Below are 24,738 nucleotides of genomic sequence, written 5' to 3'. Positions count from 1 at the left end.
GGACATCTCATGCAGTGAAACAGGAAGATATTGCTTCAGAATTTCCCACCTTTATGTGTTTTCCAGTGGTTTGAGAAATGAAGTTATTGGCTTTGAGCTCTTAGCTACTGCTTCACTCAGTTGTTTTTGCCATCTCTTGCTTGCACCACCTTCAAATCTTCTCTTCATAGTGATCTATCTGGTCAATATATAGCCTATCCAAACTTGAATTATTCTGCTTTAAATAAGTAGCTTATCTACTACTGTAAACATGACCCAACTGCTGAAAGGTACCCAAATGCTGAAAAGACTTAAAACAAAGGTTTCAAAGTGGTAGCCGTGTTAGTCTGTATCAGCAAAAACAACGCGGAGTCCATGTGGCACCTTAGGCAGAGTTCTCCCCGCCTGATTCTCCTCCTCAGCCAGAGCCATATCTATCTCATGACATGGCACCTCACAAGAACCAGCCTCAGTTTCCCTACTTTGTCCCCCCGTGGGCGGGGCCTCACTTTTCTTACCCTGTGCCTTGGCCTCAGTGGAACCCTTGGTCAGCTCCTGCTGCTGCCACTCCTCGTGGCCCTTCCACCAGACTGCAAGCCCGTTCTGCGCCTCTATCTCCAGCTCCATCTACATCTAGAGCTCCTGAACCCCCTCTTGAAAAGGTGGGCTATTGAACCTTCCCTGATTCACCAGCTCCTAACTCTCCATCAGCTGCAGATGGAGCCCTCATGCCTCCACCGCCACAAAATGTGGAGGACTTCAAGCAATTCCAGGAACTTTTCAAGAAGGTGGCACTCAGCCAGGACATTCCTTTTGGAGGAAGTCCAGGAGACACAACACAGACTTCTCAAAATCCTCCAACACTCTGCACCCTCAAAGATCGTGCTACCCATAAATGAAGCCCTCTTAGAACCACCTGACATTCTCTGTCAGACCCCTGCCTCCATGCTACCAACAAGGAAAAAGGCTGAACGTAAATATTATGTCCCACTAAGGATGTGTAGATTTCTTATTTTCTCACCCACAACCAAACTCTCTTGTAGTGGATGTAGCGACACAGAACAAAACAGCTCACTCCGCAAGACAAGGACCTCAAATGGCTTGACCTCCTGGGCCGCAAGGTTTATACCTCCTCCACTTTGCAATTTAGAATTGCAAATTACTCCGCCCTCCTCGCAATCTATGACTATGACAATTACAACAAGCTCTTTGATTTTACCTCCTATAGCCTGGAAGACAGGAGAGCGGACTTTAAATCAGACTTGTCGAAGGTCAGTTGGTGTCCAGGACGGCACTACAATCATCCCTGGACACGGTGGACACAGCAGCCCACACTACCGCAACTGCGGTGGTGATGCACAGGTCTTCCCGGCTGTCTGCATCCGGTGTCCCCAAAGATCTGCAGATCAAAGTGGAGGACCTTCCCTTTGACAAAGATAAACTTTTTTCTAAAAAACTAAGTCCTTGACACTATGAAAGACTCTAGAGACACCCTGCTCTCACTGGGCATATACTCCAGGAGACAATGATATCAACCTTATTAGAGGCCTTGCGCACAACAATATCACCGGCCCCAGTCCAGACCATATGATGTTGGGAGGAACCACAACAGACCCCTCATAGGCCCAGACAAAACCATGCGCAACCAGCTACCTACCTGCCTCCCAGCGGGAAAGAAACAGAAATTTTGAAGTGTTTGTCGGGGGTCTGCGAAATCACCCATTGACTCTGCCACTTATTTGCCCATTTGGCCACCACCTCCAGTTTTTTCGCTATGTCTGGCAACAGGTCACACAGGACCACTGGGTCCTGGAAATAGTTCAATCAGGTTACTCTATCCCTTTCATATCCTGTCCGCCCACCCTTCCCCGTCCCTCCTCAGGGACGCCGCTCACAAACACCTACTTCACGTAGAAGTGGCTCATCTTTTACAGCTAGGTGCAGTGGAACCTGTACCAATGCAATGTCAGGGAAAAGGGTTCTACTCTCTCTACTTTCTGACCAAAAAGAAAAGCGGGGGATGGAGACCTATACTGGACCTACACCAAGTGAACAAATTTGTACGTGTACAGAAATTCAAGATGGTCACATTGGACACAGTAATATCCGCGCTAGAACAAGGGGACTGGTTTACAGCCCTCGACCTACAAGATGCCTATTTTCACATACCCATTCATCCAGCACATAGACGCTTCCTGCGATTCACAATTGGACACAACAATTTTCAATACAGAGTGCTTCCATTCAGACTCTCCACAGCACCGAGAGTATAGCCCTAGCCGTAATTGCTGCCCACCTCTGCAAACACGGGATTATACTTTTCCCCTACCTAGACGACTGCCTTATAAAAGGCAGCTCATACGACAAGACATTAAAGGCGACGCATTTTATCATCTCCCTCTTCCACAGTCTAGGCCTGCAAATAAACTTTCAAAAATCCACCTTGATACCCACACAGCAGATCGAGTTCGTTGGAGCTCACCTGGACTCAAATCGAACCAGAGCTTTGCTCCCACACAACAGATTCCTCGCTATTACGCATCTCATACACACGCTTTCTGTTCGCCCCAGAATACGGGCACGAACCTGCCTACAGCTTCTTGGCCACATGGCAGCCACCACCTTCGTAATCAAATATGCCAGACTGCATATGAGATGTCTTCAGGGTTGGCTCAACTCCAAGTACAAACCCAGCAGATACAGCTTCTGCATGATGCTAACTCTTCCAGCAAACGTATTGTCCTCCCTACAATGGTGGACAAAACCAGAAAACCTGCTCTCCCAGGACAACAGTAGGCTTCTCCATCCGCAGCGCCAGAAACTCCAACTAACGGCGTGGTTCCTTCATGGTTTCAAGCCCATGAATTAGCCTGTTCAGAGCAGGTCCAATACGTCATCGTGCACAATAGAAGAGACTCCACTCATAAGACTTGCCTGCAAAAGTGGAAATAGTTCTCCATGTGGTGCTTCCACAGATGCTTGACACCCCAGACCCTGACCCTCCTTGACGTCTTAGACTACCTTTTAAAACTAAAACACGACAGGCTCTTGCTCAGCTCTATCAGAGTACACCTTGTGGCTCTCACCACCTTCCATGATCCGCTGAACAGATATTCACTTTTTGCCCACTCCACCATAAAGTGCTTCCTCACGGGCCTTCAAAATCTCTACCCTGAGATTCACCCACCAGCAGCCTCCTGGAATCTCAACCTAATTCTCTGAGGCCTCCCTTCGAGCCCCTGGCTATCTCGTCCATACTCCACATGTCTATGAAAGTAGTTTTCTTGGTTGCCATAACGTCAGTGAGAGGGGTCGGTGAAATAAGCACCCTGATGGCCTACCCTCCCTACACGATTTTCTCTAAAGACAAGGTTACAATGCGAACCCACCCCAAATTCCTCCCCAAGGCAGTGTCTACTTTCCACCTTAACCAGCCAATAGACGTACCTGCATTCTATCCCAAACCTCACAAGACTCCACAGGAAGCGGCATTACGTACCCTGGACATAGGGTGACCAGATGTCCTGATTTTATAGGGACAGTCCCAATATTTGGGGCTTTTTCTTTTATAGGCTCCTATTACCCCACTACCCTCTGTCCCGATATTTTTCACACTTGCTGTCTGGTCACCCTACCTCGATGTCAGACTGGCAATTGCATTTTATCTAGACAGAACTAAGGCATTCCGTAAATCTCTTAGGCTATTTGTGTCCACTACCGAGAGATCCAAGTGGATCTTTGACTGCATCAGATCCTGCTACCAGACTCAGAATGCTCAACCACCCAAGGGCATCAGAACTCACTGTACTCGGGTGATGTCAGCATCCGTTGCATTCCTCCACAACATACCTATTACCAATATATGCAAGGCGGTCACGTGGACATCTGACCACACATTAACCAAACATTATGCTATCGCACAGGATACCACAGCAGACACCATAGTGGGCCACACAGTACTGTCTACCATTATCACTGCCGCAACTCCAAAATCTCACCAACCATAGTGGGTACTGCTTCACATTCACCTGGAGTGGAGCACCCTCAGGGACAGCACTCAAAGAAGAAGAGAAAGATACTCACCTTGCAGTAACTGAGGTTCTTTGAGGTGTGTCCCCCGTGGGTGCTCCACTACTCACCCTCCTCCCCTCTACTTTGGAGTACTAATCAGACAACTCTATAGTAGAGAAGGAGCTGATGGGAGGGTGCAGGACGCGCGTGCTCAGGCAGACCCTAACGACGCTGTAAGACAACAGCTAAGTGCATGCATCCCGACCAGGCACTGCTACCGAAGATCTCCGATCAACAGCGCTGGGACGCACAGTGGAGCACCCACAGGGGGACACATCTTGAAGAACCTCAGTTACTGCAAAGTGAGAAACCTTCTCTTCCTTTACTAGAGAATGGGGATTGGCTTTTGTCCTTCAACCTATAAGATGCCTACTTTCATATAACTATACACCCATCACACAGGAAATACTGATGATTCATCATAGGTCGAGATCATTTTCAGTATTGAGTGCTCCCCTTCGGCCTATCCTGAGCTTCAAGAGTATTTTCAAAGGTTCTAGTGGTAGTGGCAGCTTACCTTAAGCAGGAAGTGATATTGGTCGTCTTGTACTTCCACAACTGGCTACTCAAGAGCAACACCTTCGAGGCAGTGTTATTGCCATCCAGATGACCCTCGCTCTGTTCCAAGAGTTGGGCCTACAGCTGAAAGTAAAGAAATCCATGCTGGTATGTGTACAAAGGATACAGTTTATAAGGGTATACTCGTACCTCCCTTTGGACAGATTTGTGACCTTGTTTGGTCTGGTAGGGACAATTCAGGGAAGCCCTTGGGTCACAATAAAGTACCGTCTTCAACTCATGGGCTGTGTGACAGCTTGTATCTTTGTGACCAATCACACAAGGCTACACCTCTGCTGCTTCCAGGGTTGGCTAAAAACTACCTATTCTCTGAACAGGGTCAATTTGGACAGGTAGGTGACAGTCCCCTTGCACTTAACAAACTCCCTAGACTGGTGGTAGGAGCAATGCAGCATTTGTGCGTTTATCCCTTTCTGTCACCCAACCCCAACAGTGACTAACCCTGATGCTTCCCTGTTAGGATGCGGGACTCACCTCGACACCCTCATGGTTCAAGGCAGATGGACAGCCCACAAAACCAGTTTCCACATCAAACTGTTAGAGCTAGAAATCTCCCATCAAGGGCTCAAGAGGTTCATACACACTTGAAGTGGAGCATCCATAGGGTGACACATCTTGAAGAGCCATAGTCACAGCACAGGGAAAGAAATTTCTTTGTGGCATAGCTGAAAATAGACCCTCTGTCTCTTGACTCATCATTTTGTGTCTTAACCCCAAGACCATTCTTCCTCCCGTTTTAGATAGGACTATTTGAAGACTCAGTATAGACTAGAAAAATTTCCATGCATGATTATATTCTATCCCTCTTTTATAGGTATGTTAAAACAGTGATCTATACTTTTAATGTTGGTCGAGAAGGATCTTACCAATATCTAAGGATACTTTTAACAAACATTAGACTTTTTTTTCTCCCCAAAAGTGGGCACAAAATAGTTTTAGGCACATGTTTTCAGATACACGAAGTAATGGCCTGACAAAGCTTTATGTGCAGTAAAGAGGAGAAGTGCCGTTCTCTTTTATCACAATGTTATTCCAAAATGTGTTTCTCATGACAGGACCAGAACATCTGGCTGGGTACGTACTTGGATGACTGGAACCATTCCAGTGTACATTGGTGGTGGTATACTCAGTCTTCTAACCAATAAAACCAGTTTAATCTTTAGCTACCATATGTCTTGGGCACACAAGTTTCTCCTTTCAGAAAAGTAAGACTTCAGTTCCTGCTCCCATGTTAATTTAGTGCTGTCAACCAAGTGCATAAGGTTGGTCACACATTGGAAAAATGTCAATGTTTTGTGAGCTGTTTGTCAATTCATGATCTAAGGGAAGCTGGGAGCCAACACTTCTTACAAGGATCTTGTCACTTTAATAGGTTCAAATGTCAGAAGAGACTATATTAAGATCACCTGGTCTGATTTCCTATATAACACAGGCCAGAGAATTTCACCCAGGGTTTCTTGCATCTAGTACACGTACTCCAGTTCAACCACAGATCTTTTAGAAAGGCATCCAGTTATGATTTAAAGACTCCAAGTGTTGGGAAAGCTTACCATACTTGTCGAAAGCAACAAAGAGTCACCTTATAGACTTAGCACCTTATAGACTTATAGAGGTATTGGAGCATAAGTTTTCGTGGGCAAATACCCACTTCGTCAGACGCATGTGATGGAAATTTCCAGAGGCAGGTATAAATATGCAGGCAAGAATCAGTCTAGAGATAACGAGGTTAGTTCAGTCAGGGAGGATGAGACCCTCTTCTAGCAGTTGAGATGTGAACACCAAGGGAGGAGAAACTGCTTTTGTAATTGGCTAGCCATTCACAGTCTTTGTTTAATCGTGAGCTGATGGTGTCAAATTTGCAAATGAACTGAAGTTCAACAGTTTCTCTTTGGAGTCTGGTCCTGAAGTTGTTTTGCTGCAGGATGGATACCTTTAAATCTGCTATTGTGTCTCCAGGGAGTTTGAAGTGTTCTCCTACAGGTTTTTGTATATTGTCATTCCTAATACCTGACTTGTGTCCGTTTATCCTTTTATGGAGGGATTCTCCAGTTTGGCTGATGTACATAGCAGAGGGGCATTGCTGGCATATGATGGCATATATTACATTGGTGGACGTGCAGGTGAATGAACTGGTGATGTTGTGGCTGATCTGGTTGGGTCCTGTCATGGTGTCGCTGGTGTATATATGTGGGCAGAGTTGGCATTGAGGTTTGTCTCTTTGCTCTAGTTCCGTGCTCTATCCACTATGCAGCATTGCCTGCCAGCATTGCCTGCCTGTAAAGAGAATACTTTTGGAGAACCCCAGCTACCTTAAGTAATCTAATTATATTTGCACAAAATGAATTTTTGGTGAAGTAGAATCTACTTGGAGGTAATTTGTAATATGGCAGCAATCAGCGAAATGCAGTCTCATGCAAAGGTACCATATTCCATTCTTCTCCTTCGCAAATTGCCTTTGCAAGTCTCCTTGAGTTGGAATGTCATGCCGTGACTTACAAATCCCAGAGCCATTTCAAATCCATTAATAATCAATCATTAGGGCCTTGACAGTGCATCAGCTGAAGAACAGAACAATTGAACCACGATTGTAAAAAGGCCCCAGTTATTAATTCTTCTTTTTCTGCCTTGCCTGGGGAGCCCTGCAGACCAGAGAAATCCAGAATGTCTGTAGCACTCGGCCGTACACAGACTGTCCCCCTCACCCACACTCCTTCCTCACCATGTTGTTTAAAGGAGAGTAACACAGGTCAGTCTGAAGCTTCTCCTGCTCTTGGAAAAGGCTCTCCTGGCCACTTGTGGAGCCTTTATGCCCCTTGTGTGCCACTGTAGCAGAATCTGCATGTAAAACTTTAAAAAAAAAAATGTGTCTGGGCTCTCTGTCTCTCAGTGACTCGCAATCACATGTAATTAGTTTCCAAGTAAAAAGATGCATTTTTCTAACAGCCCTGGAGAAACAGTGACTGGGGAGTTTTCTTTCTTTCCCTCATATCACCACTTGTCTTAACAATTTGGCCTAGGGAATCTTTATCTTATTTATGCTTGCCCAACGCCATTGTCTCAAGAATAATTTAATATGCAACCTCTTTGCAGATATAACTGATTGGAATTTACTAAATCTTTGTTGATGCTGCATCAGAAGGAATAGAATCTGGCGCTCTGATGTGTCGGCTTTCACTTAGTGAAACGTGGTAAACTATATCACTGAAGTCAGCAGATGAAGTGCTGAATATACATACAGAGCAATACTGCTGTATAAAAAAGTATGCAGCTCAATGGTCTACACGGGCACATTAATGCACAGCACGAGTGTGCTTTAGAAATCGCATCCCAGTAGAGTGTATTCTCCTACTGTTGATGCAAGCCCTAAATGACTAGCCAAAAGTCTCACAGGACGTCTTGGAATTGAACCCAGATCCCCTGTGTTGCAGTCTGATACTTTAACTAATTCTGTTGTGGTTTTGTTGAAGGGAGTGGTAAAATAAGGTCTGTAAATAAATCTGATTCTACCTGTTGGCTTGGAGTGCCATAATCTCTATGCTAAATGGGATGGGATAGAGGTCTTGACCTTTTAAGATGCTTCCTTTCACATCTCTCTTAGGAAATTGCACAGGAAATACCTCTGAATCAGATGGGGAAGACTGCAGTCTGTACAAGGTGTTCCCATTTGGGTTATCTGAGGATTCAGTTTACACCTTTTACTCTGCAGTTCTTTAATAGTGCAGTGGCAGTAGGTGCTTATTTCAGGAGGGCAAACTTTGAGTCTGAATTAGTACTTCTGAGCTCTTGCCTATAAGCTTGCCAGTCTACTACAGAGTGACAGGATTTGAAGAGGCAATTTTCTGAAGGAGAAAGGAAGGCTACTTTACCATGGAATTCTCTGAATCTATTGCCCTTGCAGATCCACCTTGACTTTCCCTCCTTCCTCACCTCTTTAGAGGCTTAAGTAGAATGTTGTTCAGGCAGAGAGGAGCAGAGGGATGTCTGTCGATATGGCCCTTTTGTCACCTAGATTAGAATGTTTTTGGATCAGTAGTTAAGGTGTGCTCATGACCAGAACGGTTAACTACTTTTAAGTGGTTCTGGGACTCTTGAGAAATGGCATGTGACTTCTACAGTATGATCTGCAGAGGAAATGTATTCAGAAAACTCTATTTACTGGTAAGTAATGTTTCTTCTTTTGGAATTCATAAACATGTGAGAAATGCATGTCTTCAGTTTTAATCTTCTGGGCCATATTTTTTGTCACAATCAATTAATTTTTCCCCTTTTTTTGCTTTGTGTTTTAAGTAACAAGCCAAACCCCAACCAGATCAATGTAAATAATGTCAAACCAGGAGTGGTAAATGGTACAGGAGGACAGGCACAGAACATGGGAGCAGGACGGGCCTGTGAAAGCTGCTATAGTAAGTGATTTGCAAATGTAGCAATTGTGCAAGAGCAGCAGAAGTACTCTAGCACTAAGACTAAAGTAAAGCTTTAATAAGCTACCATGCAGGGTGGGGTGGGTGAAATAGGCAGGGTTTTTCTTCACGTAAATGTTTCTAAGTTTTTAGAGTGGGTGGATTTTATTGTAAATAACTGCAAGAGCTGATGTTTCCTGTGAAATAATGGATGGCTCCTGAGTGAAGACAAGTCTTCAATTCATTGGAGAGCTTTATAATGTTTTCACAGCTTTATTATGGTAGTGGAAAGTCCAAAGAGCATGGTTACATCCTTGTATTCACTATGGTCTTATCGGCTAATACGTCTTGGTCTAATAGGCTTCCCTCTCCTTTATGGAGAGCCTTTTAGATGTGCTAAAATGTAGGACTGTATGGAGAGTCAAAATGACTGACTTTTTCTCTTCCCTAAGTAAAGTTGGGGAGGGGATTTCTAAAACAGAGGGGAAAAGTTACAGTTCCCCCCACCTATGCAAAAGGGGTGGTTGTGTTTTGGAGTTACAGCATAAAATATCTCAAAGGCATTACCATGAAGTTTCCCCATCCTAATGACTCTACAAGATGGGGAAGGTAATACCTTTTATTGGACCAACTTCTGTTGGTGAGAGAAACAAGCTTCTGAATTTATACAGAGCTTTTCTTCTGTGTAGCTCGAAAGCCTCTCTCTCTCTCTCTCTCTCACCAACAGAAGTTGGTTCAATAAAAATTGTTACCTCACTACCTTGTCTTTCTAAGATCCTGGGACCACCATGGCTATAACAACACTGCATAATGCCATTATAAAACATTTAATGATGATGCAATTTGCCTCATTTTTGATACAACAGGCTTATGATCTAGTTTTGTTACCTTGTGAAGCTGAAAGGTCTCTTTCTCCTTTGAGATTGTAAAGATGGTTGTAAAGGCTATAAACTTTGTACATCAATTCTGTTTAAGAATATATATATATTTCCACCTTTATTATCCCTAGCCACACAGTCTTACCAGTGGTATTCTTGGGGTCCCCCTAACATGCAGTGTCGCCTCTGTGCATCCTGTTGGACATACTGGAAGAAATATGGTGGCTTGAAAATGCCAACGCGATTAGATGGAGAGAGACCAGGACCAAACCGCAATAATATGGTATGTGCATCCAGTGTAAAATAATATGGTATGTACATCCATTACAGGTGGCTCAGTACTGCAGGTCAGGGAACCGAATGCTCATTCCAGTGAACAGTAATGGAAAAAGTATCACTTATTCCTGCCACACACAACCACATCAAATAATATACAGTAGAACTTCAGAGTTATGAACACCAGAGTTACAAACTGACTGGTCAACCACATGCTTCATTTGGAACTGGAAATACGCAATCAGGCAGTAGCAGAGACCCAAAAAAAAGCAAATACAGTACAGTGCTGTGTTAAACATAAACTACTAAAAAAGGGAATGTTTAAAAAAAAAAAAAAGACAAGGTAAGGAAACTGTTTCTGTGCTTGTTTCGTTTAAATTAAGATGGTTAAAAGCAGCATTTTATTTCCTGCATTGTAAAGTTTCAAAGATGTATTAAGTCAATGTTCAGTTGTAAACTTTTGAAAACGACCATAACATTTTGTTCAGAATTAAAAACAGCCTCCATTCTTGAGGTGTTCATAGCTCTGAGGTTCTATTGTACAACTGTTTAAAGCCTAAACCAACAGAATTATTAGTCAGAACTTGGCTTTTTTATGACATGGTAAGGGTCTGGCCTGTGCAATAATTGATAAGTCATCTTTGTCCACATGTAGTTAAGTATGTAAATCTTAGCCCAAGGCCAACCTTCCAAGATATTGAATGCTTAAATTGGTCCACATTAAAGTATAGGGCCAAAGTTTTCAAAAACGAATAGTGGCTAGGGAAGAGCAGCAGCAGTGCAGATGGGAGAAGGAGTGGAGGGTTGTGTTGTGTTCTTAGCTTGTTGAGTCTTCCCTCCTAATCTCTGCCTCCCACTCTTGTCCTTTCCTCTATCTCTGTGGTTTTCCTTCAGCCTGTATCAACTCCAAGCTCCTATCTCTGTCCCCAGGAGCCTTTCAGAAACTGAGTAGAAGCAAATACTTTACTTTGAGTGAGCATCCTTTAAAAATTTAGGAAAGGGGGGGTTGGATAGGAGGGTGTAGGTGGAAATGACTTTTAGAATGGACTATGTATGTGGTGTTAACTGATGCTGGTTTCTGGTGTTCTGCAAATTTTGAATAAAAATCAGTTGTGGACAATAAAAGTGCTTGTGCTTTTTCCCTTTTCCCAGAGTCTTCATGGTGTGCCAGTGCGAAACAGTGGGAGCCCCAAATTTGCCATGAAGACACGACAAGCTTTCTATCTGCATACAACAAAACTGACAAGGATTGCCAGACGTTTGTGTCGAGAGATCTTGCGTCCTTGGCATGCAGCAAGACATCCCCACCTGCCCATCAACAGTGCAGCAATCAAAGCAGAATGTGAGTATTTATCCAGCCATCCAACTACTTACTATGAAATTGGGAAACCAGAATTTGAGATTAATTCCTTTGGGAAAGACTTGAGTTAGATCTTTCAGAGGTACTGTGGCTAAGCACAGATGACCTGCTGTTACTTATTTACTTTGCAGAAATGTCCTTAACTCATCACACTATTACCAAATAACACATTTGAAATTGCTCAGCTTTTTTTTTAAATGTCACTTGTTTGCTAGTATGCAGCACATTCCCTTGCCAGTGTGTACACTTGCCAAAACATGCACCTACTCTGTAAACATCCTTTTTTACTAGAAAGCTCTCCAGAGGAAAGTTGTTTTAGACTAAGTTAATTTCCAAGACTCCATTCATTTTTTTAATAAGAAAATAAATGTTTTCCTCAATCCCGATATTGTCTTCACAGGCACAGCACGCTTACCAGAAGCATCAGAAAATCCATTGTTGTTAAAGCAAGTTGTTCGAAAGCCTTTAGAAGCAGTACTGCGGTATTTGGGTAAATATGCTACAGGCTAATTCTCCTAACTGTTTGTTTGTGTGTTTTCATACTGCTGGGTAAACTGATCTGGAAAAATAGGATCTGCTACCTTAAAAATTTTGCCCATCTCTAGAAATAAATTCATAACCTTTGGTAAGATCCTGAAATGTTCAGTTTATAGACTATTGTTTCCTTCTCTGGATCAGAGGAAAGTTCAAAATGGCCCATACAGCTTTTCTCCCCTTCACACTATGTAGAGGTGTGGTGGCTCAGCAGCCTACTACCCACCCTCCATCCCATATGCGAAACTCCTCTTTAGCAATCATGAGGCAGCCTCTGGTGTCTGGGTAAGAGGCCTTCTGCTTACAATCCAGAAATGTGATTGGTGGGATGCAGTTGGCTGTCCACAATCCCACTCTGGTGCAGTCTTAATGTAACTCCTAAAATGGGATTCACTGTGCAGCCTCTTCTCAAGTCTAAAAGGCCTAAGGATACAGCGCTTTCTCCATGAAGTGCTTATAGTAAGTGTTATGCAGGAGTTATAGAAGGAGACTGCAGCTCTGCTGGGGCCTCTCCTTAGCATCATAATCACTGCACAGTAGGCAAATGTCTGAGAAGGATGTCACTAGAGTTTAACAGAAAATGAGTTGTCATTTGCTTGCTTGACCTTTCATGCCTCTGAGGGTAAAGATTCTGTAATGGAAGAGGTTTAAATGCAGAAATCATGGTCAGTGAAAGATTAATAGATTTCAAGGCCAGCAGGGACCATTGTGATCATCTAGTCAGACTTCATGCATAACACAGGCAACAGAACTTACCCAAAATAATTCCTAGATTGTTAGTTCTTGCATCCAACTACTGATCTCAAAAAAAAAAAACCAAACCACATTTAGGTGTCAGAGGTGGTTCAGTAGGTAGTCCTCTTCCTCCTGAGTGAGTTTGAATCATGATCCCAGGGTGAAGTTAATATATATTGTGCTGCTGAAGGTTCTGTCTTTCAGATTGCACATAAAATAAAGGTCTCAATCACTTCTGACCATTTTAAAGCAGCCAAACAAAATCCCAGACTGCTTCCCTCTTTTACAAAAGTAGGGGAATTCTTGTATCCTGTCCAAAAATTCCTTCTGCAGTTTTGTTTGGATACAGCATTCTTCTCCTCCTGTCCTAAATAGTTTAGCATTGTTTTGTGCTGTTAAACATCCAACACAGTCTTCCTTAAGAGTGGATGGCATGATTTCAGGTGTGTATAGTTTGCAATGTGAAAAGTGCTTTGGGATCTTTGAAACAAATGGCTGATATTTTATTAGCAACTTTTATCCAAGTATTTCAGTGAATAGAACTGAAATTGTGCTTAATTTGATCTGTTGCTGTTTCGCTGCAAGTTGTTATATAATCACACCTGAACCATACATTGCCTTAAAGAAAGATCCCATATCTGGGAATGCTGTCAAATGAATATTGCAGTAACCCATTATATTTTGTACATTAATTGGCTATTGGTGCATGCCTTGAGTGTGTTGTGGGATGGTGAAGGCCCTATGACTTTACCACAGCCCGTGCTGGCATCAGAGTGGCTTATTAACTGTTTCTTTTGTATTTAAAAAAATTACGGTACTTAATGTATTGCATCCTTCTACTATTCAAAATATAAGGATAAGAGGAATAGTAGGGGAAAAGGCTACAGAAGCCCTTCTTGTAATATTTTTGATGTAGATTTAAAAAAAATCAGTTGTTTTAACTTCCTCTTCTCTTATTACTTAATGTTTGTTTTTGTAGGTAACTGAACTCCTTGACCTGCTACCCTCTCTAGTGTCCTAAGAACTAGCTCTCTCTTCACTGCAGTTTGTGGCCAGACAGCCACTGTCAACTCACTTTTTGTTGAAGCTAAAATTTAAGACTCCCAATTTTGTAATTAAATAACCATTGAGTTTAAAGGGACCAGAGACCACAAACTGCTCCTGAGGGACTGGCAGGTTGCGCAGGTGGGGTCAGGGGCAGTTGTAAAACTGTCATGCTTCTTCCTGGTCGTCTCCTCCAACAGACACTACACAGCCTCCTTCAAACTTGCCTGGTTAGTTTAAATACTGAATTTAGGAGCCTTAAATGAGCACCCAGAACAGCGCTCTAATGTTAAAAGCATCCTCTGGCCACTTCTCTAGTCTTGCTGAGTGATATGGATGGGGAAGTGGAGATTGGCTTTGGTATCTAGAACACTGTCAAATTGCTTCTAAATTCCAGAGAGTTGATTTGGGAGTTACTTTAAGACTCCCATTTCAGCAATTAAACTAATTATCTGTTAACTTTGATAAGAAATTGTGAAGTCAATTTTGTTTCTTTGAATATGTTTATTTATAAAAGATAAGCTTCTGTGTGTGTATTGTGTGAATATTCATTAAATATGGTTTGTCTGCTTTTGTTCTAGATACAGTACTTAACAATTAAAATATTCTGTAATAATAAATATCCCAAAAAATCCCCAAACTGTATGCATGCAGCACAACCAAAATGTAGCCACTAAAGGGAGAGGAAATTTTGCTATGGAATCCTAGGGGAAAAAAACACTCTTTATGAAAAGTACCATAGGATCTTTAATGTTCACACAGAATAGGACCTTGGTTTTTAACGTCTCATCTGAAAGCAAATGCTTCAGTGGTGTGACAGATTTCAATGTGACTCTTAAACTGGAAAACAGGGCCATTCTCCTTTTGATGTAACTATCTTCAGGAGTGTTGTGCTACTTCTTGCTATTATAGAGTCAAGGCTGTGAATCCATAGTTAGGGCCGAGAAAGAGCAACTCATTTTAAACCCCTGTTTTCAGTTGCTTGTAACTTTCTCAACATCTTTTCCTTTGGCATGCCATGCTTGATCTCTGCCTCAGCCAAAAGGTTAGATTTAAATTATGTGCATGTTCTTGATAGTTTTGTTTTAAGTCCTCAATGGCTTGGCCAGTTTAGGAACTGCATTTATAGAATACTGATGAAATTGGCAAAGTTGTAACTTCTGGGTAGCCTGTGGGTGTTGCATGACTTCTTGAAAATGGCTTCTAATATAGAGCAGCCTAGAAATTATCCAGAATCAGTGGAAAACATAGTTTTAGAAAAGGATACATAACAGCCTTCTAGCACCTATTGTAGGATTATATTGCAGTGTATATTACAGCACAGGTTAAACATCCTTGTTGAATTCAGCAGTATATTTACAATGCTTTATATAAGTAGCAATCTTCTGTTATACTTGGGGCCAAATTCAGAAGTGATATATGTGGCAATTAGTGTTCAGACCTCTTTTCACTAATTCAGATTCCTTTGCATATCAGTAGAGTAGGCTTAAGTCAGTATAAGGCAGTTTGAATGTAAGAGTTTCTGTTCATATAAAAGGGGTGTGCCTTACGTTATCTCTGAATTTTGCCCTTTGTGTTTGGGTTTATAGTCTCCATGTATCTACTAATAAAAATAACACACTGCTGTTTTTACAACAGAATCTCATCCATGTCCTCCGAAACCAGACCCTGTAAAGAGTTTGTCCAGTTCTCTTAACAATCTGACTCCTACCAAGTTCACACCTGTCATAAACAATGGATCCCCAACTATCCTGGGAAAAAGAAGCTATGAGCAACACAATGGGATGGATGGTAAATATTTTCTAGTACATGTACATTGTCATCTGTCGGGTGTTTCTTGTGTCTTCAAGGAAAGTGCTCCTATTAATTACTTCCATTTCAGTATTTTGTAAAGAGTATTGCCCAATGGACAGCATCAGTCCTTATTCCAGGGGAGATTGCTTTTTTATTTTTTATTTTAGGGGCCTTAATAGTTTTGAACAAGAAATGTTATGGTTTATATTTCTCTTCTTGCAAAGGCTGGTTTGATTTTGCTTGTGCAGGCATGGATGTGTACAGTCTGAGTAGTACATTGATACAGAGCTGCTAGGCTAGTGGAACTCTGTCTACTTTGACTACATCTTGATGTCAGGCTGGTCTCAGCCTGGCAAACATGAGAGAATGACAAATCTCTTTTTTTATTACTCTTACTGCCATGGGAATTACTACAGAAAATTTCCCAAATGGTTTTTCCTCTTTTATTAAGAATTTACTGCTGCTTCCCTGGTCGGCCCTCTCACTGAGAGTCCTCCTCTCACTGTTGATGGGTCTCACCCCTTCCTTCAGCCCAGTAAATAGCATGGGTGAAGGCAGCATGTGCTTGCAGCAGGAGATGGAGGTACGATTCTCCTGGCATGGAGTCCAGGGCTCTGTCTTGAAGAGCTAGCCATCAGCTGAGAACGGCAAAGCAGGGAACGTGCCACTGGCTCCTCAGTCAAGAATGCGATGGCCTATTCAAATGGCCTTAACAGGAATAGGAAGGTGGGGAATGGCTCAATTAAAAGAAAAGTGTGGCACTTAACAGTGATTGTGACAGGGTGAGGAGAAAAACGTAGTAGCTTCCAACTTTCCCAGAGGTGAGCAAAACTGACTGTCATGCCTTCAAAGACCTCCTTTGGGAGTGAGACCAGATTCTCTCCCATTCTGCTCCAACCCCATAAATTTACTGTGCTGTATTAAAGCTATCTTGCCATTGCATTTCAATACAGCCACACCGGGTTTTTTCTCCTTCACATTTATTCTTAGATTAAATTAGCATTTATATTGAACACAAATTACACAAGCAGCAATGGACATCTTACTGTTTGTATTTAATATTTAGCTTTTAAAAAATGCTACTGTTCAGATTGCTGATATGGTGTTTTTTCTCTTTTCTGTTCATTTGTGCTCTGTCAGGCAACGTGAAGAAGCGCCTATTGATGCCTAGCAGGGGTAAGACCTTCAAGCTGTGCTCAGCTTATGCTAGGAGAGTGTGATTTTTAGTTTCATCTGTTGGCTTCTCTAGTTTGCTTGTCTGCTTTGTGGCTACTAATGCTCTGTGTAAATTTTGTGTTGGTGTCTAAATGTTCTTTGGATAACCTCTGTATCCATGGTCTATGCACTGCTAATTATTTTTCAGCCTTTTTCCCGTGTGGGGCTAGTAATGGTACAACCATAGTTGTTGCATGGAAGTGGTAATGAAATGAAATGTTCACTTTATGCTACTAAATTCCCCAAATTATCCAACATTGTTCTAGCAGTTTTGTAAAAGCTATTGAAAGTTTGGAATGTAATGATAGCTTGGGTGGGTTTTTGGTTTCACTATTTAACCTTAGGAAATGTAGGCTTCAAATATTCTATATGAATTTAAATATCCAACACATACAGATCAAAAAGAAAGCAAAATCTAGTAGGATATACTCTGTCTTTTAGTCATGACCCTTTATAACGTCAGCGACACTGCTAGCTGTTTGATTAGCCAGTGCTGCTGTGCATATCTATCTTTAGCAAGCAAGCACCTGTAATTATAATACTTTGCTTCTACATAGCACTTTTAATTCATAGATCTGCAAGTGCTTTACAAGGTTAGTAAGAATTATTCTTCTTCCAGTGCTGGTCCTATGCATATTCCACTCTGCATATGCATGTGCTCCATGCACCTGGAGTCAGAATTCTTGCAAGCAGCAACCATTTATCTTCACGTGCACCCTTTTCTGCCTTGCGTTTCTAACTGAAGGCATAAAAGGGTGAAACAGACCGGCTGTCTGTCCAATTCCTTCTTACTGCTGCATGGCCTAGGGTGGCAAAAAAAACTTCAGGACCAGACTTCAAAGAGAAACTGCTGAGCTTCAGTTCATTTGCAAATTTGACACCATCAGTTCAGGATTAAACAAAGACTGAATGGCTAGCCAACTACAAAAGCAGTTTCTCCTCCCTTGGTGTTCACACCTCAACTGCTAGAAGAGGGTCTCATCCTCCCTGATTGAACTAACCTCGTTATCTCTATGCTGATTCTTGCCTGCATATTTATACCTGCCTCTGGAAATTTCCACTACATTCATCTGACGAAGTGGGTATTCACCCACGAAAGCTTATGCTCCAATACGTCTGTTAGTCTATAAGGTGCCACAGGACTCTTTGTCGCTTTTTACAGATCCAGACTACCCCTGTGATACAAACATAAGAGGAAGTCTGCTTTAAAGATGTCAAACATAGCTCTGCCTAAATCGAGCAGGTCTGCTCATTCAATCCCTAAGGACTTAGGATGTACCAAATCCCAGGGCCATGACCCTAAAGCCAGAGTTGTATCAGTACTTGACCCCGTATCAGCGACACCAATTCAGCTGCTACCATCCAAGTCAAAAAGTCAGGATTCATCGGTTCAACCACTGTCGGTACCATTGGTTCTGTCTCTCACATGAAGCCTCCCTTCTCTGACCCTATCAGTGTGAGCAGATTGGATCCTATGCATTCCAGAGAGGTCAGAGACTTGTACTACACTGGAGGATATCTTTGCTCTTCCTGAGCCTCAGTTTCCCCCAACATCAGAACCTTCTCTCACTAGGGAGATTGTGACTCCACTAGAGGGTGTTACCAATGGGGAACATGGGACCCATATGCCAAAGAGCCCAGGCGTTTTGCCAGGGAATCACTTTACCATTCTGCTCTGAGGGAACTATGAGAGTTTCATCCTTATCCCACAAAAGAGGAGGACTGTGAACCAGTTCTCCATTACTGATAAGCTTGCCTCCTTCATCTCCTGATGAAGCAGTCAGAGAGGATGGAGATGCCATTGAAATTTCAACGTCTGCAGAACTGCACTTCAATCAGCAGTTGATGCAGCAGAGACAGCTTCTAGATTGATGGAACAGCCATTGTGATGCCCTGAGAATCATGATTATATTCTTTGGGATTTCTCAGGGAGGTCTATAACACCATGGAGGACTTGCCCTTCAATGAAGCTCACCTTTTCACTGAAAAGATAGACGAGTCCTTATGTACTTTAAAAGACTCCAGGGCCACCCTCACTCCTTGGGAATATATACACCTGCCCCAAAAAGGAAGTATCACAAGTAATCTTACAAACCTAGACTGGCGAATTGACAGTTTTATCACTGATGATTTTATGACACTCCTGATAAGAGACAATGGATATAGAAGTCTAATTTCCCTGAACCTCCTGCACCATCTCAACCCCCTCCCCTAGCTAAAAGATATTTTTGACAGGAGTTAGATAGCTACAAACCATTAATGAAACCACCTCGATCCCATCCCCTCATATCCTTCAGAGGTCATTTAGCACTGTTTTCACAACTGGAATTCTATAACAACAGACAAGTGGGTATTAGATATCCAGTCTGACTATGCAATTGAGTTTACTTCCCTACGTCTCCAAAACCGCTATCCCTCTTCATGGACTATTCTTATGAGGGGATTCTCAGGCAGAAAGTGAAATCCCTCCTCCAGCCAGGAGCAATAGAGCGGGTAGTACTTCAGCACCCAGAAATGTACTTCCTAGTCCCCAAAAAGAAGAGAAGCTGGAGACCTATCTTCTATCTCCACAATCTCAACCACTTCACGTGGAATTCTAGCTTGCGAATAGTCACTCTGACATCAGTAATCCCATCCCTGGAAAAGGATATTTGGTTTACAGCTCTCGATATGAAAGATGCCTACTTTCACTTGAATGTTCACCCTGTCCACAAGTGTTTTCTCAGATTCATGGTGGGCACTGACTGCTTCCAGCACAGGGTGCTCCCATTCGACTATGCCACTGTCCCCCATGTATTTACCAAGGTCTTTCTGGTAATAGCAGCTCATTTCAGATGGAACAGCTTCGCCATCTTCTCCTATCTCAATGACTGGCTTCTTGTTGCCAGGACGTGTCAAGAAGCCTATGAGTTGACCTCATTAATGCTTCAGCCACTTTTTTCTCTCTAGGAGTCTGTCTGAACCTGGAAAAGTCTATCCTTGCTCCAATGCAGACTATAGACTTCATGGGGATCACTTCTAGATTCACTCACAGTGGGAGATTATCTACCAAGAGACAGGTTTTGCACTATGAGCCACATGATAGACCAGGTTATGCGCAAACCTCAAGCTCCAGTGAGAACTTTTCTTTCCTTCCTGCGGCCCATGGCTTCATGCACTTACATTACCCCATTTGCCAGAATCCACCTATGTTTCCTTCAGATGTGGCTCCACACAGTGTATTCACCAACCAAATGAAGCATAATTACCAAGGTAACAATTCCTTCGAGTAACATGGTAGATGATCCTCATCAGGTATGTGTGAGCATCCCCTTCCTACCTTCCTTACTAGACAAGATGATCATTTCAGACATCTCCCTCTTAGGCTGGGAAGCCCACATGGACAGTCATATGGCACAGGGCACTTGGAAACCGGGATGCATACCAACCTTCTGGAACTTTGAGCAATCAGAGAAGCTTCAAAGGTTTTTCTGCAATTTATCCAGTCCCACCATGTCCTCATAATGTCAGACATGACAACCACCTCTTACGTTAGTAAGCAGGGAAGGGTGAGATCCATCTCCCTGTGTAGAAGCAGTCACCTTAGGGAATCGAATCATCCTGTCAGCAGCGTACCATCCAGGAACTCAGAATGTGTTGGGGGACACCCTCAGTAGGCCTTTTGTGGTCAATCATGAGTGGGGATTGCATAATTCAGTGGTTAACAGAATCTTCACTCAGTAGGGGACCCCCACCTCGGATCTGTTCTCTTCCCAAACAAACGGAATGCAACATCTACTGTTCCAGAGGAGCTGTGGGTCTACATTTGCGAGGAAAGGCTCTCCTTCCCTTGGTCAGGACATTTCCCCCAAACGAAAAGGGAATGAAACATCTACTACTCCAGAGGAGCTCTCCATCTCATGGCTTGGTTTTCAGATGGACATCAATATTAGAACATTCCTGCTGTGAAGACTTACAAATCAGCCTTAACAGCAGAAAAGATTCTACTGGGAAATGCTGTTTCGCCAAATGGAAGCATTGTCGCATTGAGACACAGCAGAAACACACATCTCCTGAGTCAGCCGATATTCCAAAATAAGGGTAATGTCGTCTTTCCCTCAGTTCTATATGAGTCCACATGGCAGCAATCAGTGCATGCCATCCACCATCAGATGGTTATTCAATAACCCATTGACCGGCAGATTCTTGAAGGGCCTAATCAGAACCTTCCCACTAGTAGAGAACCCTACTCCTCAATGGGGCTTAAATCTTATACTTTTGGCACTCTCAAAGCCTTCCTTCAAACCATAAGGTGAGACATTGAAGGGGTAGGTATCAATGAAAGTTGCATTTGTTGTGGCCATTGCTACAGCCAGAAGAGTAGGTGAGCTGGGAGCTCTAATGGCAGATTTGCCATACACTGTATTCTGAAAGGACAAAATTTCATTTAATTTATATTGGAAATTTCCCCCTCCCTGGAAGGAGCAGAGGAAACTTAATTTCCCCCAGCTCTCACTTTCTATCCTCAAAAGACAAAACCAATCAGAAAATCACCTAGAGCAGGGGTGGGCAAACTTTTTGGGCCGAGGGCCACATCTGGGTGGGAAAATTGTATGCAGGGCCGGAGCAGGGGGTTGGAGTGTGGGAGGGATTGCAGGGTGTGGGAAGGGGTGCAGTGTGCAGGAAGGATCTCAGGGCAAGGGATTGGGGCAGCGGTGGGGTGCGGGGTGTATGGGGGGGCTCAGGGAATGGGTTTGGGGTGCAGAGTGCAGGAGGGGGCTCGGTAGGGGGTTGGGGTGTAGGAGAGGTGTGGAGTGTGGTGGGGGCTCAGGGCAGGAGGTTGGGGTGCACAGGGGTACAGGGTGCAGCAGGGAGCTCAGGGCAAAGGGGTTGGGGTGCAGGGAGTATGAGGGGGATTAGGGCAGGGGGTTGGGGTGCAGGAGGGGTGCAGGGTGTACAAGGGGGCTCAGGGCAGGAGGTTGGGGTGCAGGAAGGGTGCGAGGTACAGGCAGGGGCTTAGGGAAGGGAGTTGGGAGGTGGGGAGCAGGAGGGCTCTGGCCCGGCACCGCTTATCTAAAGTGGCTCCGGAGTGGCAGCGGCGCGCACCAGAGCCAGGGCAGGCCCTGCCTGCCTGCCCTGTGCCCGGCCCCGTGCCGCTCCAGGAAGTGCTGTGGCCCCGGGGGCGGGTGGAGGGCTCCGCATGCGCTGCCCTTGCCGCGCCTCCAGGTATCTCCCCCAAAGCTCCCATTGGCCGCGATTCCCTGTTCCCCGCCAGTGGGAGCTGCGGGGGGTGAGGCCTGCAGGCAAGGCAATGCACAGAGCCCTCTGTGCCCCCTCCTCCCCCGGCCTGAGGCCCGCAGGGACATAGTGCCGGCTGCTTCTGAGAGTAGCACGGGGCCCACCACGCCATGAGGGGCAATCCCGCGGGCAGGATCCAAAGCCTGAGGGGCCGGATCTGACCCGCGGGCCGTAGTTTGCCCACCCCTGACCTAGAGGGTGTTCTCTATATCAGAACTAATCCAAAGTCAAACTATCCCAGAGATTCTCTAAATGGATCTCGGGCTGTATCCTGCTCTCTTACCAGTTGTTGCATCTTCCTCCTGCTCATGGGGTGAGGGCTCATTCTGCAGGACTGCAAGCAACTTCAATGGCATCACTTCAGGAAGTGCCGTTACTTGACATTTGCAGGGCAACTACATTGCGTTGCAGCCACAAGTTCGCAAGGTATTATGGTCTAGTGCAGAATATCTTCACTGATGCATCCATTGGGACAGCAGTCATCCAGACGGCTCTCCAGTCTGCATTTTTGCACCCTCCTCCTAAGCAAGTACTGCTGGTCAGTCATCCACACTGGAATACACCTAGGGACCAGCACTTGAAGGAGAGGAAGTTACTTACCTTCCACCACATGGAAGTTCTTCGTTATGTGTGGTCCATATCTGTATTCCAGAACCCACCCTCCTTCCTCTCTGCTTTGGATCTTTACTAGATTCACAAGAGAGCAGGAACTGGAGAGGTGATCAGTCCATTTGGCTCTTTATGCTCTCAGTTGGAAACATGAGGAGGACAAGTATGCATGCATGGACCAGCAGATACTGCTTGCAAGAATTTGCCGGTTCCGGGTGTGTGGAGCACATGCAGATCCACAATGGAATACTTGTGGGTACCATAGATCTCAAAGAACCTTCAGTTACTATAAGGTAAGTAACTTCTTGTCACAATTTTTCAAATGGAGAAACTGAGTCAAATTGGTCTTAAGTGATGTGCCTGCACACCAAGAAAACGTAAGAGCTGGGAATAGAATCCAGCTATCCTGACTCCTAGTCCGTTGTCCCTGCCATGACACTACATTGCTCATGTAGACGACGACATGTTCTACTGTGCATGTACAGAACAGAATTTTCAAAGGATCTTGACTTTATTAAATAAAAACATTTCTCCTACTAAGCAAAGACGCTGCTTTTCTAAAGACTATCTGTGCCAGGTCTCAAGTTTCACACTTCCATTTCTTACTAAAGCTGTTTTTAAAAAAGCATGGGAAGATTCTCATTTCCCCCTGGTCATAGCAGGTGAAAAATGTTTTCCCCTCTGTTAAAGATTGAGAAAAAACTCATCTCCTTTGGTGAGAAACCAACCACTGAGAGGTTTTTTTGTGTTGGAATAATTTGGAAAACTATATTTAATAAGAGTGACTGGCATCTGCTGTAGACAGTGCAGTGAAATCAGCCTATTAATGCAAGTTTAGGTTATGTTCAACACAAATCAGGCAATGCACAATAAATATTAACTCAGCCACACTGCACATCCCTTGAATATTAAGGTTACATTAGCAGCCTAGTTCATAACTGAAAACATAAACATGCAGTGAGGGTACGTTAGAGTTAGCATAAGAATCTATTTTCTGATTCTTAACTGTGCACTAACGTAGCCCTCAATGTCATTTTTAATGTTCTTTTGAGGGTGAATTTAAATAAAGTAATAAAGAAAACTCTCCCCATTCACCCATTAAGTCTCCTCCTGGACCGCCTCACTCTCCATGCCAGAACTAAGGGATGTCCAGGGGAGCTCCAGCGTGTGGAGTAGCTTGCTGACTTTCTACAGCTCCTGCTGATAAGATGGTTGTGGTCATGATTTCCGCTCCCTGCTAAACAGCTGATCCATCAGTGAAGGAACCGCTGAGTCATTCAGCAGCTGAAAAACGTCAGAAATCCTGACCAAGTTTGTCTGGCCTCAGGGTGTGAAGCGGAAGAAGAGAGAATCAATTCCTCCTCCTATAAGGTGCGGCCTCTGGTAATGTTTTGCTATTAGAGGTGGAGAGTCCCTGAGGTAGGGTTCCAAAGTGTCCCCTTGTTGGTTTGAAGATTTTACTGTGTGTATTTCAATGACACTTAAAATCTCCCTTTTGCAAATTGCCCCAGCAGTGAAGTCCCTGGTCAGGCTGGACCAAACGAGTGTTGTGTGGTTCTTTCTTCCCCCATTGTGATGTCCACTGGGCTGCGTTGAGATTAGATGCTATTAAAATTTTAGCAGATGTGCACCCTGCATGCCCACAAGCCATCATTTAATTTCTTATCATTTTTTATCTGCAGCTTCTAAGTAGCTCAGTGGTTCACTCCTGGAACCTGCTTGCACTCTTTCTGCATTCTGTTAGCTTATATATATCTTGTGGTCTAGTTTAAAAGTAGTTTAGAGTTGTCGGTTTAGACTTAGTTTTTATAGGAAAAATATTTTGGAGACTTTCCAATTTATAAATTTTGGTTTTCTGATTTTTAGGACAATAGAAGCCTCAACCCAAGTAAGAAAGCAGGATCTAAACAATGGACCAGATCTGCTTGGCATAGGAGAGTGAGGGCATGGTTCCCTGATTCTGTGAGCCGGTCTGAGCTCGTCCCAG

At 43.7% G+C, this 24,738-nt stretch overlaps 1 protein-coding gene across 4 annotated transcripts in view; it reads left to right on the top strand.

The window, feature by feature from the left end:
- MTA1 (metastasis associated 1) overlaps positions 1 to 24,738 on the top strand; it is a 157,790-nt gene that overhangs the window by 105,187 nt on the left and 27,865 nt on the right. For 3 of the 4 annotated variants that reach the window (XM_039484276.1, XM_039484274.1, XM_039484277.1), the window contains exons 12-17: positions 8,917 to 9,032; positions 10,039 to 10,190; positions 11,336 to 11,525; positions 11,944 to 12,033; positions 15,495 to 15,647; positions 16,791 to 16,826. In XM_039484276.1, coding sequence (XP_039340210.1) covers positions 8,917 to 9,032; positions 10,039 to 10,190; positions 11,336 to 11,525; positions 11,944 to 12,033; positions 15,495 to 15,647; positions 16,791 to 16,826 — 737 coding nt within the window. Of the gene's footprint in view, positions 1 to 8,916; positions 9,033 to 10,038; positions 10,191 to 11,335; positions 11,526 to 11,943; positions 12,034 to 15,494; positions 15,648 to 16,790; positions 16,827 to 24,738 lie in introns of those variants that run through there. The other variant, XM_039484278.1, reaches the window with a different exon arrangement.

Source organism: Mauremys reevesii, linkage group 8 (genome assembly GCF_016161935.1).
Source record: "Mauremys reevesii isolate NIE-2019 linkage group 8, ASM1616193v1, whole genome shotgun sequence".
Classification (NCBI taxonomy): Eukaryota; Metazoa; Chordata; order Testudines; family Geoemydidae; genus Mauremys; species Mauremys reevesii.
Note: the sequence above shows the minus strand (reverse complement) of the source record. Positions and strands in the feature narration are given on the sequence as shown.